Raw genomic sequence first — 17,356 nt, forward strand, 5'->3', positions numbered from 1 at the left:
AGCCTCATTCCCGGGTCATCGCTTCCACTCAGAAAGCTGATGACGCAACGTTCTGCGAAACGGCGTCAACGTCTTCTTACGGGCTACTGGGGATTGGCGGCATTATGCTATCTACTGTGACCATATGCAATGTAGGTTTGCTGGGACGAGTTGGCTTAGTTTCGGTAATTGGAATGTCATTCACCGCAATCCTAATACGTCGCCAGGGCATCGGTCGCATTTCCCTATTGTCCAACCGTGGATCGACTGCCATAGAGAATATGCCCATTATCTGTGCGCTCCGGGCGCCGTAAAACCCACATAAATCATCATCCTCAGCACAAGAAATTATCATTGGCATCATCCGCCCGCCTGTGCCTGACCGTTCGCTCTCTGTGTCATATTCCAGCCGTGGTCGGTCTGCTCTGACCGTTCCTCCCCGCGTTTCAGCAGCGGTCAGTCTGACCCTCCCTCCCCTGTTTCAGCCGTGGTCGGCGGCGCCGTGGTCGGCCTGCTCTGCGCCATCCTGCTGGTCATGCTCATCGTCTACCGGATGCGGAAGAAGGACGAAGGATCGTACCCAGTGGACGAGCCCAAACGCTCGCTCACCGGGGGCAACAGCTACAGCAAAAACAAGGAGTTCTACGCGTAGATGTTGCCGTCGCGAAGCTGACAGCGCGCCGCACAAGTGCGCGTACCTGTGTTCGTGTTTGTCAGACTGTTCCGTGTGAGTGAGAAAGATGGGTGCCCGTGTAACCATAGAGCTGTAGATAGAAAGTGGTGAGCGTGAGAAGCTGAGTGAACAAGAGTGAGCGAGACGATTGTCGGTGTCAGCGGGTGTGCGAGTGAGCGAGTGAGCGCGTGCAGTGCTGAGTTGACGCCGGGACCACTCACACCCTGTATTTTATATGTATTCTGTGGCGCTGGCACCACGTCAATGGGCCTGCCGCGGGCGCGCCTATGACTGATCCAAGCAGCTCACGGCAGCGGTCGACGACAGCGTCACCTACAACGGCACTGCGCCGCCGGCAGCGCCACCTATCACGGCACTGCGCCGCCTGGCGACGCTGGTGTTTCCGAGCACGCTCTCGTTCCTATTTCGTCTGAGGCCGCGCGGGCCGGTCTGAGGGAATAGGGCCGCAGCGAGCGCAGTTCGGGGAGCGCGGCGGAGCGCGGGACCGGCCGGCCGCCCACTGCCGCCGCTGCCGAGCCGGCCAGCTCTGTGCCATATCCGCCGAGCGGGGGCCGCTGCCGCCAGCCGAGAGGGCGCAGCCAACGCCGGCCACAACCTGACGTCCGCGGGAGATTATCGGTGTTTAATAATTATTTTAGCGCTTATAGGGACACAGGAAGGTGTTTCCTTTGTGGTTGATGCTTCTTCCTTAGGTCTTATACTTAACTGGACGACTCGACTTTTACGTGGTTGTACAACGAGTCTGCGAGATGGTTTGTCGTTAACGTTGTGATGTGCGCGACTCTGCGCGATCGGGCAGGGCCTCCGCAGTGATGGCGCGGGGCGTGCACATCAGCCCCACGCACCCGAATAATGTTTGTACGGAACCAGAGAAAGAATACAAATTCATTAAGAAGCGCGTGTATTTCGATGGTGAGCTCAGCTGTGCTTACGCCCCAATGAGAAACGGGCGCGTTCCATTTTTAAATTTCATTTTGAGAGGAAAATGTGAACTAACGATGTTAACGCAAACTATTGTAGTGGGACCGCGGAGTCCCATGCGATCTGAATCTAAGGCAAGTGCGAAGGTTCGCCAGTTGACCTTGTTGCCCAAAAAGGTGCGCCGTCATTCGACAAGGCTAGACGGATATGAAGCATGGATCATTGCCGTGCGACCACCGTTTTAGTCGAAGTTATTGACCACAAACCAGACCCCGACCTTTCGGTCTGTGACCTGACCAGAGGTGAACGGTTGGCATCACTAAATCCATAACGGCTCACGCACACGCTTTTATAAGCACTAGTGATGTCAATTTCAGAAATTTTGGAAACCAATACCAAACCGATACCGACCAAACCCACTGAGAGTATACCAAAACCGAACCGATTTTCAGAAATAGGGGGGAAATACCGACTAGATACCGAAATCAGGGAATTATAAGACATGTGCTTCAAACTTTCTCAAGACATATGATTAGCCTTGAAAGGTATCTACTATCTAATACTTTAAAATATGGGAACAAAAACAAATCAGGCATCCTCTTAACTATTTGCACTGCAAAAAACATTCATAACTGTATTTTGTAACTATTAATATTCAGGTCAGTTATTTAACTGGAATGTGGATTCAAGTCATCTGCATAAGGTGTTAGAACAATAACTTGTCCATGCCTGAACCAACAAACGTTCTTTCAATTCCAGTCATTCATTTCGAGTCCGGTCAAGACAGGGTTAAGTGTGTTATCATGATCCAAAAGTGGTGACCCCATTGACAATGATGAGCTACACCTTGGGCTACACCATTAATGTAAACAAAACCCATGATAAAATGATAATAAGAAACCGTAGCCTCATAATAAGGTTCAATATATTGCCGAATATAATTATAACAAAGTGAGACGACAGTTTCGGGCGTAGCCCATTATCAAGTCTGACATATTTTTTGAAATTTCAAAATGTCTAGCACACTCGCAAACACAAACATTCATTGAAGCGCATCTTCCTTTTTCTGGGATATCAAGCCTGATATATCTCTCAAACACAGCTACCATACACCAATGCATAAATACACGAAACATACAATGATGCACACATGCAAGATCAGATCGATTCGGGATATTCGTGCAGTTGTGTTACAATACACAGGTGGTACTGAAATGATGAATGTGTCGGTGAATGAATAGGCAACTGAGTGAATGAGTGAATGAAACTTTATACAGTGTCTGACAGCCTATATATGGCCTACTGAGTGCCATAAGGTGGTGGGGCTATGAGTTTCCACGATGAGTTTTGCGTGTTCAGCTTGGGATGAAGGTCTCTGATGTATTTTGACTCTGTGATTTTAAGGGATGCTACGTCTTTACATTTCCGAAGGATTTCTAGATGCATTGATGTTGCTGTTATATCGGTGTCAGGATGACCCATGATACCTACAGTTCAACCGTTCAACCCAAGTAGCATGGTGATTGGTGACGATACTGACGCAGCCAATTTTTCTTCATAAACAAATGTTTAACACAACAAAACTTGATAAATGATTACTTACGAGGCACACTGATAGATAGCAGACACCACTGTAATGATATCGCGATGAAATCTAAGTAAAATGTCCATAATTTTACGGAAGCATTGACACACGTCACGTGCCATCTCTTCCATAATGGCGGCCTTAGAGGCGGCGGCCATTTGCATTAAGCTGTATAAAATAAAGTTTTTCTTTTCTTTTCCTTAAGTCCACTTAAATCAAAATTCCTTGTATAAATTTTGACATCTTAAAATTAATTAAAAAAAGCTTGTAGGCCGTTTTTGCTGAAAAATGAAGTACCAGAAAAACAAAGTTGTTCAATTATTTTCAATTAGCTATTGAGCTACATCGGTACTTGGCGCAGCTGCGACATTGAAATGTTTTTAGATGTGTTCAGTTTTGAAACTGCTGTGTGCGAATCAAGCCAAAAAATATTTTATTAATGCTTATGATAACATTGCTAGCGATCTGTATCTGTTGAGGTGAGCAGGAAAGAGAACACTAATTGAAGAAAATAAATTATCCACAGGATCATGACAGGATCGCTCACTACAGAGGCTTTTGAAGTTGAGCGAAGTTGAAGATTTGTGGGATGATGATGAAGTGACAAATGCTGCCTTCAATATTAGATGATAATGGTGAATGTAGTGCTGTATTAAACAGGGTTTTGGATAATGTAATTGCATTGCAGTGAAATGGAGAGCAAGACAAGGTCAAGATCAATCACAGACTCCTCAAAACAAAGTCAAATTTGTTGCTAATAAATGCTTTGGAAATTTTGAGAAAGGCAGTTAAAGTATGTTTTCCAGCATACAGTGAGTAAAACATTAATTCATGTTCATGTCTTGCACATTGGCTTTCTTTGTAAGATAATTATCCTCATGGTATTGGAATTTGCTAGCACTGATAACTGATAAGTTGCCATTTAACATTGGTGGTCTGATGTATTTGATATTGCAGCTCATGTGTTTGCCCATTTGTTAGGACATCATGCATTTGGGAGAAATGTGTCATGATTGCCATTTTTTCTTCATCCAGTGTCATTTAGCAAATCAATTTTGAGTTCAGAAGGTTTATCAAAAATGCTTTCAAATCTTTTATGGCAGTAGTTGATTTTCATGATACCGACAAAATACCAAATGCTTTTGGTATATCATACCGAATACCGAATCGGTTTTGGTTCGGTATCGGTATACCGAAATTTTGGTAACCGATTGACACCACTAATAAGCACTAACTAGGTCAATCGTGAAAGAAACTGCGAGAGGAGCCGTATCCGCCCCCGTTCTAGCTCATGCTGATGTAGAAATCGAATGGCTTCGGTCGGCGTCATGCTTGAATAGCTTTGACCTGCTAAACTGTAGGCGGAACCGCGAATTAGCACCTCTACGTTTGCTAGTCCTTGGTTTGCATTTTTACGGCCAGCGCGCAAATTTGCACCTCTACGTTCGCCGGTCCTTGGTTTGTATTTTAACGGCCAGCGCGCGAATTTGCACCTCTACGTTCGCCGGTCCTTGATTTGCACTTTCAAGGCCAGCTCGGCGGTCTACCTCGTGTGTTTGCACCTTTGCGGCTGTCTGTTACCTGAATTTGCACCTTCACGACCGCCGGTCTGTCTCCGGTGTCGCGGGTTTACACCTCCACAACCACTGGTCTGCCCCGCTCGCCGCCGGCAATGGCCGGCCGGCTGCCGTGACCTCGGGTCAGTGAGAGGTCGTCCGGCGCACGGGGAGGATCGCGCCGCGCCAGAGACATGGATCACCACCAGACCGCAGTCACAGTGTCGGTAAGTGAAGTGTCCTCTGTCGAGTTGATGCCAATAAGTGTGAATAAGACGTGGTAATGTGGTTGCTTTGAAACTTTCCTACCAAATGTGTGCAAACAGGAATGATGATAGACTATCATGGTGATCGTCTGATCGTGGAACGCCTAGGCGGAAGGTCCACTTTTAACTCGGTTCCTGGTCCACATAGTCGATAGTGAGGAGTGGTCTACGGTGTTCAAACGGTTATTTGTTGTGCTTCAGTCCGATATTTGGTCGTAACAACTGCATAAAAGATCAAAAGTATGGAAGTGATACCTCCTATTTTTTTTCAAATATTTTATAGGTATGCTGAGTCGGCTAGCCAGCTCTCTAGTCTGGATGTGAGGTGGACGGTGAAAACAGGGCGCATGGGGCGTTTTGATCGAGGTTCTTGAAATTCGCTTGCGTAGACCACGTGACCGAGATTTCGACTTGGCCCGTAGAGTGCATAGGGAGAGCCGAGGGGAAAAACTTCTTAGTGGTCTCGTAACTAGATACGAGTATGGCAGTGTGCCATGCCCATATCATTTGCCCTCCGGTGCCCTGTTGTCACCGTCCACTTGATGTGACGCCTCTCCCTCCCTCCCTCCCCTCCCTGGCAGTGCTGTTCTTCCTCCCCTCTGGCTGGCTCTGGCTTTGCTACCCCCACCCCCGACCGATGCTTAGTGTCCTCCTCCCCTACAGCCAGCTCTGGCTATGCTCTCCTCCCCTCCCCCGTCGCACGTCTGGCCGGCGCTGGCTGAGCTCTCTTCCCCTCCCCTCTGACCGGGCCGGCCGCTGTGCCTCAGGCATTGGCCGCCCTGTGCGCCCTCGCCGGCGCCCAGTCCTGGTCGGACGCCGCCGTCTGGAGCAGCGATGAAGCCGCTGAACGCTCGGTGGCCGAGCTCGCGCCGTTTTTCCCAGGTGAGACGGCGCGCTGCCGCCACTGATAATCCTGCCGCTAGATGGCACTGGCAGTGAGCGCCTGTGGATAGGCTGTACCGCACGCCACGTGGCGGATACTGCCTCGCAACGCGGCTGATTTCGACAGGTTCCGGGATTATTTAACAGCATGATTGCCGTGGCTTATTGCGTTTCGAGGTGTGTGGGTTCATCAAAGGCCAGTTTTACCAACAGAAAAATAGCTGCCTGCCGGAATGTTTTGCGTAAGGACCGCTTCACATGCGGAGCGTAAACGCGATGGGCACGTAAGCGGATAGGGCTTTACGGTTTACGCTCCGTATTTGAAGCGGTCTTTAGACAAAAATCCGGCAGGCGGCGATTTTTCTGTTGGTAAAACCCTCTGGTCTAGAGAAGCATGCATGGTATGTAAATCCATCGTCCGAATTGAACCGTTAATTGGTTCGTGTATTGTCTATCCTGTCCCCGTCTATTGTAGGTATAGGTATCTGCTGTCCATGTCTGACCCTGTCTACAGTCCGTGTCTGACCCTGTCTGACCAGAATCTGATCCCGTCTGACCCTGTCTGTGGTCACTGCATGACCCTCTGTCTGCCGTCCGTGTCTGGCCCGGTCTAACTCTTTCCGTTGTCTGTGTCTGACGTGCCCCCTCCCCCCCCCCCCCCCCGCGCAGGCCCCAGCTCCCGGGTACGCTGCCCGGTCGGCTGGTGGCTGCTGCTCGGACAGTGTGAGGATGTGGACGAGTGCCGCGACCCCGGCAGCCGGCCGTGCCCCGGTCTGCACACGGTGTGCCGCAACACGCCCGGCAGCTACCGGTGCCAGTGTCTGTCCCGGCACACGGGCGACCCGTACTCGTTCATCGGCTGCCGGCCAGGTGAGCACTGAGCACTGAGCACTGAGCACCGGCGAGCACTGAGCACCGGCGGGCACTGAGCATCGGCCGACGCTGGTCAGCCGTCGACCTTTGCCGCCTCCCGGCAGGGCGAGCTAGGTTTGATTTTAGCCAGATTGGTCAATCTACTTTGGTAAAATCTGGAACTCGCCAGGCTCGTTTGGCGTTCTCTTGCACTCATATATGCTCGAAGAAACGATATTTCTGTAGATTAATGTCCATGAAATGTTTCTTTCACTGGCCGCTTAGAATACAATTGCGAAGAGCTAAACAACGATCACCACTCGCTATTAGCATGTCTTAAAAACCAGGTGCTAGAAATAGAGAGAAAGACAATACTTTGACAATTCCAACGTTTTCAGATGATGAAATTTGCGACCAGTTCACGACCACACCGGTTGTCACAACTACCACTACCACAGACACTACCACCACGGACACTACCACTATCACCACAGACACTACTGCTACGGACACCACCACCACTACCGTCACCGTCGACACGACCATCACTACAACCACTACTACTCCGACTACTACCACTACCATCGGCACCCCAACAGACACCACAACCACCACACCACGAGAGGGTACCAATGTCCCAACTAGTGTCGCCACCACCACCACCACCACCACAAGCCCCAGCACCACCATCACCACCACAAGCCCCAGCACCACCACCACCACAACAGATGCCAGCACCACCACCACCACAACAGATGCCAGCACTACCACCACAACACCAGATGCCAGCACTACCACTGCAGGTCCTAGCACCGTATCGTTTGCCGGCTCCAGCACCGACGGCTTCACATTCGACTTCAACATCACCACCACCGCCACAGCAACCACGGTCCCAGGTGAGAGGGAAGGAGGAAGAAAGAGGGAGCCGGGAGGAGCGAGAGCGGGGCAGGGGGACGTGTTTTTCATTGAGAGCCCAGATCGATCCGGTAATGATCATTTGTCTTTCTTGTTCGTCAGTACTCAGTTCCGTCAAATTCATGCTATTTATTTGCGTGAATGGATGGGGAATATAGTATACGAAACGAGCATTAAATAGGCTGATGTTTGTGAAGCTTGTGCCGTAGCTGATCACATGTAACGTGACTTAGTTCATCAGCGATGTTCAGCACGGGTCAGCAGTAGCACCCTCAGATCCGTATCAACGACCTATCTCTGTTCTGCAGAGATCCCCAGTGGCTACTCGCGCTGCCTGCTGAACGCTGAGAGCAGCACCTCGTTCTACCGCCTGCACACGGAGACGGCGCAGACGTGGGATGACGCCAACGCCATCTGTGCCGAGGACCACCCGAACGCCCACCTGGTGAAGATCACAGACCAGTCTGTCAACGACTGCCTCAAAACGGTGGGCATGCGAGCGTTCAGCGCGGCGGGGCGTTAACTGGGATCGATCGAGAGTCCTGCCGTAACTTTGGATCGGGAAACGATGCATTGACTTCGACTGTGGCCGAAAAAGGCGTGGTTGCGACTGCTGTAAGTCTAAAGAATTCGAGCTGCTTCAGTTATGGGTCAGGAAAAGAAGTTTCTCTAGGCGGTGGTCTTGGGAGACAGAAATCGCTCAATTGTAAGAAAATGCAAAATTTAGATGGAGTGAAATGGAAAGTGAAATCACACGGAGTCTCGAGCAGAAGGAGAAGTTATTTTCATTTCAAGCTTCGACTTCGTAAAATGACGTTCTTTGAACCAGAACTATGTGTTAATAAGTTAGGGTCTGTTTCAGTGGTTCCTGTTCCATACCAACGTCTACTACTCTTGGATCGGCCTGCGGTTGCAGAACGGCGAATTCCGCTGGACGGACGGTGAGTGGGTACCCTTCCGACTGTTAGCGCCCCTCGCTGCACCCTGACCCGGCAGTTGGTACCGACATCGCGCCCCAGTCCCCACCCCACCCGGTCGGTGCCCCCGTATTTGGCCTGGAGCTCTACCAGTGAGATTCCGTTAGCAGTTCTATGCCACGTAGTCCCTCTGACTACTGCCTACTGGTCAGTGAGTTGCATGGCACATACGACACCTGTGACTTCTGCTAATTTCAATGCCCATTGTACACGACCATTGGATATTCGGTGACTATTGACTGACTATAACTCACGTCCTCGACCTGGTAAACTATGACCTCAGCGGCTCAGAGGCGTGAGCACTATGAACCCCGTGAGGTCTCTGATCGCCCGACTTTCCTGTGTTGCAGGCACGCTGGCGGCAGGCGTATATGAGAACTGGGATACCAACGAGCCACAGAACCCGACCCAGCGCCAGTGCGTGCGGCTCTACAGCCTGGACGGCTTCTGGGAGACGGACGTCTGTTCGAGCCTCCACGCGTTCTTCTGCCAGATCACCGTGTGACCTCAGTGGGCGGACGGCATGTGACGTCATCGACGGAAATATGACGTCAGTGATGATACGGGGCCGTGCTTTTTAAAAAGCTTATCAGCTGGTCATCGGAAATCCAGATTAGCTCTTGTGAATGAAGCATGCCAGTGAACCGCACTTGATTCAAGTTACCAGCGCGGGCCATGTCTGGGCCTGCGCCAGGTCAGGGGTGCAGGAGGCGTCGGCTAGTGCGGTAGATGTCGCGCTATTAGCGGCTGGTGTTCGACCGAGTGCCGTCGAAGTCTACCCCGGACCCCCTGGGCGCCGGCTGACAGGCAGACCCCGAAGTGATAAACATCCGTGGAGTGACTGAAGACAGTACCTCCCTGTTGTCTGTTGATTCATGAAGCATGCCATTTTATTGTAATCGCTTGCATGTTAAATAGTAAATACACCCTACGTCGAATGATACGGTGCGCTCCGTCTGTCTACCAAGCATGACTCGTCATTTTTCGCTGCTGGTCCATCGTTTCCAACTGATCAGCTACCAAATTAGGCCGGATATTCGCGACCTTGAACTAGCGGTTCTCGGCTGAGCGAGAGCCGATTCTCCTGAGCGGACCAGCTGGGGTGAATGGACTAGTTTGAGGTCGGTGGACACTTGTCATGGGACTAGAAACCCTGGATATCTTTAGGAAACTAACCCCGCGTTCGATGTCTCTCGGACGACTAAGATTTTACGTCGTCCGGCCCATCCCGTCCAAGGTCAGCGGGGGCTCGGCTACGGTTATGGAACGTGATTGGCCGGACTGCGTAGAATCTTCGCCGTCCGAGAGACGTCGAACGCGGGGTAAGAGAATAGCTAGTTTCACCGGACAGTTACAAATAAGGGTAATACAGAGGACTGACAGATTCAGCGGGGCTGGACCTGGACGGACAATAGGTCTGGACGCCTAAAAGCTGCTACGATGAGTCGTGCTTTGGATCAGATGGGTCCTGAGCGGCGCAGAAGATGCCACAGGAGACTGAGGACTGAGGTGCATATGTGGAAACTGGAAACCGTCTATGCGATCCCATCTCTGTTTGGCGCATTCCAACACCTTGTCTCTCCTGAATCTATCCGAGCGATATAGTACGTGGATACCTAATGGATCCAATAAAGAGCTTGCATACAGGGTTGGGCAGATAAATTGGGACAAAATACATATTTGCATTCAGAACGCCGTAGCTTAGAAATTTGTAAACGTAGGCATTTCAAATTTGGATCACATATTGTCACACCAATTTTACACATTTATAACCAAATATGATCACTGTGGTCCACCTGCATCAGTCCTTATCGGTGCCTGGACTGGCCGCACGCGCGGCGAGATCTCCCTTCTGAAATGGCTCGTAATTGTAGCCAACTGGCACTGCTGAGGCTCACCACAGTCACATGGGGACGTTCGTTAGACTCGGCCGCAAAAACGCCCCAGCAACCAGAACTTGTGTGGGCTGAGGTTTAATGAGGGAGGGGCCATTTAGCCTTGGGTACAGTTTCCGGGATCCTCCGTTTCAGGAGATTTTGTATTTAATTTACTGTATGCCGGGGAGCTGACTCCTCGAAGGGCATCACTCCATGCAGGATGATGCCTTCTTCCATCTTGTTGATTCGAACTGCCGAAATAATGGTTAGGTACGCTGTAAGGGCGAACCCCCTCCCGATTCCGTAAAATAAGGGGGCCCCACGTGGCCGTCAGAAGTCACCGAGTGGAATGCCATCACCGAGGTCTGCTGCATGCTTTTTGGAACTAAGATCACGTCTTCTGGGCTGGTTGCGATGTTTCATGGTGTTTGCGGTTGTTCATATGTTCGGTTATGGAGATACCATCGTCGAAAAAGACCTGCACGTGCTTGCTCGCTTCTCGAAGTCCTTCAAGAGGAAACAATCTTTTTAACGTCACAGCTGCTTCAACATCTATGTTAACAGGTCGATATGCATCAATGCATAAGAGTACATGTTTGAGGTGCTGGTATATCGCTTTCTCATAGCGCGGCTACCTTCGTTGTAAGTTCGCTCCACTGTTTTCGCGAGGATCCTCTGATTTAACTGAATTTTGCCTTTTAGCCCCCCTGGAAAACCGGGGGAGCGGCCGGTGTCAATGCAATAAGTATGTAAGGATGAGTCAACATCTTCTCTTCCTCCAACGTTTACGCCTGTTCGATACACACTACTTTCAGCCATTTGATGGAGCATAATTAGAGTATTGGCATGCATGTGGGCGCGGACTAAGTTGATAGTGACTTGCTTAAGCCCACGTTCTGTGATCAGCCGATTCAAAATTACAACGCAACCTGCATAACATGGAAAAATATTCATTAGCCTATACTTACGTTCAAAAATTATCTTAATCACTCAAAAAATAGTCGTTTTAGAGGAACTTGAAATTTGTCCCAATTTATCTGCCCAACCCTGTAGTAGACATAGGGTGGCTCCGAAGTAGTGAGTGGGACATACTCAGTTGAGCTCGCCTGAACTCTGAGCTCGTGACTTATCGTCTATCAGGTGGGGCTCGGCTCAAAGTTCAGCGGCGATTTCTGCAGATAGGGCAGGTCTGTTAAATGTTTATTCCACGAGTCCTTCAATGGTTGGCTGAGTTAAATAAACATGGAATGAGTTGCTTGGCACTTAACCATCCGAAGACACAATCTCACCTCTCTCGCCCCATGCCTGAAGACGCTCCTGTCAGAGATCGATTGGATAACACATCATCCACTCGACGATACTGATCTCAGCAGACCCCTGAGTAGCCGACCTGGCAATGCTGCCGCCTCACCCTCCCAGACGGTATTCCTGGATCCGCCTCTGTCCAGTCTAGTCCAGTGGTCATGCGACTGCCGTGCCCCACGACGGTCCTCCCTGACGCCGCCCCTGACCGGCCGGCGGAGGGGGGGGGGGGGCGGCTCCGGCAGAAGCCACTCGTGGCAGCGGCGCTCTACGGGGAGCGTCGAGAGGCGAGGCTGAGAAAGTCGGCAGCAGAGGTTTGGGCTCAGGTAAGAAGTAAAAGTGTTTGTGAGGCAGTGTGTGAAGCATTGGCGAACTTTTCACAACATGTTGGAAAGCGTGTTATTCAAAGGTCGCGCTCGAACGACTGGTTGTCACAATTGTGAGCGAGCATGGCCTTGCATTTGATTTATTTATGGAAGTGGGCACTCATGATCCAGAGACCAGAGTCACGATGAGTAGACGAGTTGACCTGTCGCTGGCATGTGTCGTGATCGAATAGCTCATCAAGCGGGCTCCGGTAACATTGTGCACTGCATTACTAAGGTATTGTTCTAATAATCTTAATGCATAAGTATCCTACATCGCCGACTCAGCACAAGTGTAGTTTTAAGGCCGGCTACAGAGCAGCTCAGGTTGCTTATTTCAACAGCCCTGATAGGACTTATCAACCGAGTCTGGCCCGAAGGCCAGAGCCCAGAGGTGTGGCGGACCGACAACCCTTGGACTATGTCCGGTGCAATCTCTACATTAGACTCCGGTGCTAAGAGACCGCACCTACGTTACCTACTAGACCGCGGCTCGTCTCCGCTGTCTGCACATGGTTTTACAAGTAGGGGTGAGCTGGCATTATTTCACGGCCTCAGCCCTCGCGATATCGTAGCCAAAAATAACGCTGACTTGAAGCCACGATGCATTAGGATTATTAAGAGCAACTGTCCAGGTGGACAGTGTCCGTCCACCTGTACCGATATCCACCTTCTTCCCTCAGTCTATCGCCAATGCCTCGCACCAGCAAGTCAGCTCGCCAGGAGGGCGGCGGCAGCGGCGCCGCCGCCCCGTCCCCGCCATCAGCCCGCGGCGTGAGCCTGGTGGCCATCGCGCTGCTACTGCTCGCCATGGTGACCGCCTACATGTACCCGCTGCTGACGGCTGAGCCGGCCGTACCGGAGCTACCAGACAAATGGTGGTCGGCCGGCGAGCCGCCCGCCCGGCCCGACACCAGCGTGCAGCGGTACAAGATCTGGGCGCCGGCCGGCACCATGGATGACATCAGGGTCAGTGCTAGTGATGTCAATTACAGAAAATCGCAGGCATCGGTAAAATCCTTTTTAAAAGGATCGCATTCCCAATCCACATTCCTAGTGCCGAAGTGGATTGCATTCCTACCCGCAATCCCCTTTTTTCACTTGGATTGTGATCAAATCCGCAATCCTTTTTTGCAATCCTGTTGTATTATTATGTGCACTAGTGGATTTGGGGGAGGGAGGGGGGCATAGGGCCGTGCCTCCATCCCCAAATCATCCATTTCTAGTACCTAGTCTTGCGAGTAATTTCTATCTAAGGCACAAGTATTTTATGGGAAATATTTTTTGCCTCAAACACCCCAACATTTAAAGCTCTACCCAACCAGTGTTTTATATTTTTAAAACTCGCCCTCAAATACGTAATTTTGCCCTTTCTATGTAGTTCATCAGCGTATATTATTTTAAGCGTTTAAATTAAAAGCGTTTAAATTATTTCAAGTTTCGATGTAAAGCCATTGATGGCAAAGTACGTTAAGCCGATGAAGCCGATTTCATAATTTTCCATCGCAACAAACCATTTTAGAGCACTAATCAAACACAATCCGGATTGGATTGCAAAAGGTAGAAGTATGATGCAATCCAATCCGCAATCAAATCCTGTTTTTTGGAATGGATTTCAAATCCAGGTGCAATCCACCAAAAGGGAATGCAATCAGGATTTTGCAATCCTGCAATCACAATCCTACCGATGCCTGGAAAATCGGAATACCGATACCAAACCAAATACCAACCAAAACCGTGGGGAAATACCGAAACCGAACCAACTTTGAAAGATGAGGCAAATACCAACTTTTTACCAATTTCTTAGCCTGTTATACGTTAGTAAGGGTTCATAATACCAACAAAATACCAAACACATTAGGATTGAAATACCAAATACCAAGTTGGTATCGGTTTGGTATCGGTATACCAAAAAGTTAGTATCCGATTGACATCTCTAGTCAGTGCCGAGGAGAGGGGAGGACAGAGGGGTTAGTGGGAAGACAGGGGAGGACAGAACCTCTGTCACAGATGAGTCAGGAGGAGGATAGGACGAGGGGGAGATTGGGCGGTGGGAGGGCAGGGAATAAGGCAAGGCCGATACTAAGCGCCAAGCATCTTAGATGAGATGACCAAGTGAGGGTCACACGGTTTATAAAGAGTTTACATAGATAAACAAACTCAGAGAGTATCAGATAGTATGCTTGGATGCATGCAAATGCAGTATTTCGCTTGGAGCACATTGTCTTGTAAAATCGCTCATGATGTTTTTAATAGGGAATACATTGCCGTGACACAACATACCCCGCCCCCGTTGTTCGACAGTCTCGTCTGGCTCGCGCCGAGAGCCGGCTGACGCCGCCACTGGAGGGATCCAACTTCACCTACGGCTTCAACTCGGAGCAGCTGAAGAAGGTGCTGGACCACTGGAGCACGAAGTACGACTGGCAGAAGCGGCTCCGCGCGCTCAACGAGCTGCCCCACTTCCGGACCAACATCGACGGCCTGGACATCCACTTTGTACACGTGCGGCCCGAGGTAGGCGGCGGACGGCGGGGCGGGAGGCGGCAGAGGGGTGGCGGGCGGCAGAGGGCGGATAAGACGGGAGGCGGCAGAGGGCCGCGCTCCGCTCCATCGCTTCCATCCTCAGGATACAGAAATCCTTCTCCTCCACGCCGCAACCCCCACTCCGGGCTGGACAGGCACCTTAATCTCATGCGGGCTGCTCCCTTGGAGCGGCACCGCTGCTCCCGAGGGAGCGCACCCCGTAGCCGGGTGCAGAGAGTGCTTGGGGGGCTGGTCGGCCTGTCCTTTCGGACGGGCTCAGCCCCGGTGACTCTCTAGGGTGTCTGCCCAGACCAATGTCTCCCCTTAATTCCTATCATCCTTCCGGCCCTGAAAAGGTCTCGTCAGACCGAAAGGGCCTAACCCAACAAAACAAACAAAAACAAACAAAGAGGGCCGCTCAGTGGTTGGCTTAGCTGGTTCACAGTGAGAGCCAGAGTCGCCAGAGTCGCTCTGAAAGTGTGCCATAACGGTGCCTGCACACCACAGATAGAATCACTTGCCAGTGTCAAAATATCGCACCCATCGTCCAGATAAGAATACGTTCTACCCGACCGCCAGTACCAGGTGGCACGTCCACTGTGAGTGCTTATTGTACTCCCCTGTCCCCAGCTGGTACCGTCCGACCAGTACCAGGCAGTGCCACTGCTGTCATTGTACTCATGTTCTCCCCTGTCCTCAGGTACCGTCCGACCAGCACCAGGTGGTGCCTCTGCTCCTGCTGCACGGCTGGCCCGGCTCGTTTGTCGAGTTTCGGCGCGCGCTGCAGCTTCTGAGCCGGCCCCGGCCCGGACACCGGGTGGTGTTTGAGCTCATTTGCCCCTCACTGCCCGGCTATGGGTTCTCCTCCGCTGCGGCCAAGCCGGGGCTCGGCACCCCAGAAGTGGCCGCCATCATGAGGAAGCTGATGCTGCGGCTCGGCTTCGAGAAGTTCTTCGTGCAGGGCGGCGACTGGGGCTCAATGATCACCAACCTGATGGGCACTATGTATCCAGACAACGTCCGAGGTGGGTGAAACCGCGGCGCGGGGAGGGCTAAATGAGACTATAACACGGCTGAACAGACGAGTAGACCGGGACAGAGTTATATTACGACTACCTAGGGCGGGTGGGTAAGGTGAACTCGCAACAGAGAATCGTCAGATCAGCTTAAGAATTGAAGAACGCTTCAGATCATGATTTGTGTTTTGGAGAGTCCCAAAATCAAAAGTGGAGAAAGCTCCCACCACCATCCAGGATTGTTCAGGCAGCCCCCTGCGGACACCAGCTACCCCTGTATAAACCCCGTGTAATAATACTCGACCGTACCGTCCCCAGGTGCGCACATGAACATGGTGACTCCGGGCTCCACCTCGCCGCGGATGTGGCTTCTGCTCGCCGTCGGCAAACTCTTCCCCAGCGTCCTCGGATCCGAGTTCTTCCAGAAGCGCTACTACCCAGTGGGCGCGTTTGCGTCGCAGCTGGCCCGCGAGACCGGCTACGCGCACCTGCAGGCCACCAAGCCGGACACGGTGGGTGTGGCGCTGGGCGACTCACCGGCCGGCCTGGCCGCCTACATCCTGGAGAAGTTCTCCAGCTGGACGGATATGGAGAACGTGGCGCGGCCCGACGGCGGTCTGCCGGGTCCGTACGACATAGACGACCTGCTCGACAACGTGATGATCTACTGGGTCAGCAACTCGATCACGAGCTCGATGCGTCTGTACGCCGAGTCGATGGGCCGGCGCGTGGCCGAGATGCGGCTGCACGACATCCCGTGCCGGGTGCCCGTCGGCCTGCTGTTCGCGGACAAGGAGCCGTACCTGTTCTCGCCGAACATGCTCGGTAACAAGTTCCCGGATATTGTGTCGGCGCGGGAGCTGCCCGAGGGAGGCCATTTCCTGGCCATGGAGAAGCCGCAGCTGCTCGTGGAGCACGTGTTTGTGACGGTGACGGCCATCTTGCAGCGGGAGGAGCGCGACAGGGAACAGCAGAAACAGAAAGAACAGCAGCAGCAACAGAAACAGCAGGAGCAGCAGAAGCAGAAGCAGCAGCAAAAACAAGCGTGAGGAGGGGAGAACGCGGGAAGAAGGAAAGGAAAAGTGAAGAAAGGACAGAAAGGAAAAATACGTAAGAAACGTCAGCAACAATGGCGGTGGAACACGAAACTAGAAACGAAGTGAGACGCTGCCGGACGGTAAGGATCGAGAAGCACCGCAGATACACTCACGGGAGTGAACCGCACGAGGCCAGTAAATCCAGAGGCGGCGGGACCAGTAAAAGGAACTGTGGAGGACGAAGGCAGGGCAACGGATCGTGGGGGACAGAGGGTGGATGGTGGAGACGCATGGCGCAATTCTTGGGTCTTTGAGATGATGTGCCTCGCCTTCACGGAGCCTCGAACCTCCTAGTGTGGATGCTTTGTGCCCTAAAGAGACCATATTCGTCATAACCGCTAACTAGTCATATTCGCAATGGTCTTTGGCGTTGGCGTTGGCGTCCTACAATGCAATTATTGGTGTTGCTTTGTATCACATCATGACACTTGCCCATCCCTAATTGATATTGCTTGATTTGTGGGGTGGCAAATATACTCAAATATGGACTATACATGAATGGAGAATGATTTATGGAGGGCTAGATAGATAACTTTAGTGGTAATA

General features: G+C 51.5%; 3 protein-coding genes across 3 annotated transcripts in view; all 3 read left to right on the forward strand.

Moving 5' to 3' along the window:
• LOC122369526 (syndecan-like) overlaps nt 1-1,566 on the forward strand; it is a 33,550-nt gene extending 31,984 nt beyond the window's left edge. The window contains exon 5 of the mRNA XM_043344323.1: nt 465-1,566. Coding sequence (XP_043200258.1) covers nt 465-631 — 167 coding nt within the window. The 3' untranslated portion in view covers nt 632-1,566. The remainder of the gene's footprint in view (nt 1-464) is intronic.
• A 3,225-nt stretch (nt 1,567-4,791) lies between these two features.
• On the forward strand, nt 4,792-9,568 carry LOC122369533 (integumentary mucin C.1-like). Its single transcript, XM_043344331.1, has 7 exons — nt 4,792-4,962; nt 5,769-5,883; nt 6,553-6,753; nt 7,134-7,631; nt 7,959-8,137; nt 8,513-8,591; nt 8,978-9,568. Exons 1-7 carry the CDS (start codon nt 4,930-4,932, stop codon nt 9,130-9,132), a joined length of 1,260 nt encoding a protein of 419 aa, XP_043200266.1. The 5' UTR covers nt 4,792-4,929; the 3' UTR covers nt 9,133-9,568.
• Nucleotides 9,569-12,022: 2,454 nt separating this feature from the next.
• Nucleotides 12,023-17,309, forward strand: LOC122369534 (juvenile hormone epoxide hydrolase 1-like). The gene is made up of 5 exons (XM_043344332.1): nt 12,023-12,132; nt 12,855-13,140; nt 14,476-14,688; nt 15,398-15,722; nt 16,032-17,309. The coding sequence occupies exons 2-5, from the start codon at nt 12,865-12,867 to the stop codon at nt 16,760-16,762; spliced, it is 1,545 nt and encodes a 514-aa protein (XP_043200267.1). The 5' UTR covers nt 12,023-12,132; nt 12,855-12,864; the 3' UTR covers nt 16,763-17,309.
• Nucleotides 17,310-17,356: the final 47 nt, after the last annotated feature.

The sequence above is a fragment of the Amphibalanus amphitrite genome, unplaced genomic scaffold, assembly GCF_019059575.1.
Source record: "Amphibalanus amphitrite isolate SeventyFive unplaced genomic scaffold, NRLGWU_Aamphi_draft 001046F_arrow, whole genome shotgun sequence".
In the NCBI taxonomy this organism is placed as follows: Eukaryota; Metazoa; Arthropoda; class Thecostraca; order Balanomorpha; family Balanidae; genus Amphibalanus; species Amphibalanus amphitrite.

Excerpts from the sequence above, each read along its gene's own strand:
- LOC122369533 (XM_043344331.1), top strand. The coding sequence starts at position 4,930 with ATGGATCACCACCAGACCGCAGTCACAGTGTCG. Across the intron at positions 4,963-5,768 it reads AGACCGCAGTCACAGTGTCG|GCATTGGCCGCCCTGTGCGC; the intron begins GTAAGTGAAGTG and ends GCTGTGCCTCAG. Across the intron at positions 7,632-7,958 it reads CACAGCAACCACGGTCCCAG|AGATCCCCAGTGGCTACTCG; the intron begins GTGAGAGGGAAG and ends TCTGTTCTGCAG.
- LOC122369534 (XM_043344332.1), top strand. The coding sequence starts at position 12,865 with ATGCCTCGCACCAGCAAGTCAGCTCGCCAGGAGGGCGGCGGCAGCGGC. Across the intron at positions 14,689-15,397 it reads TTGTACACGTGCGGCCCGAG|GTACCGTCCGACCAGCACCA; the intron begins GTAGGCGGCGGA and ends CCCTGTCCTCAG. Across the intron at positions 15,723-16,031 it reads GTATCCAGACAACGTCCGAG|GTGCGCACATGAACATGGTG; the intron begins GTGGGTGAAACC and ends TACCGTCCCCAG.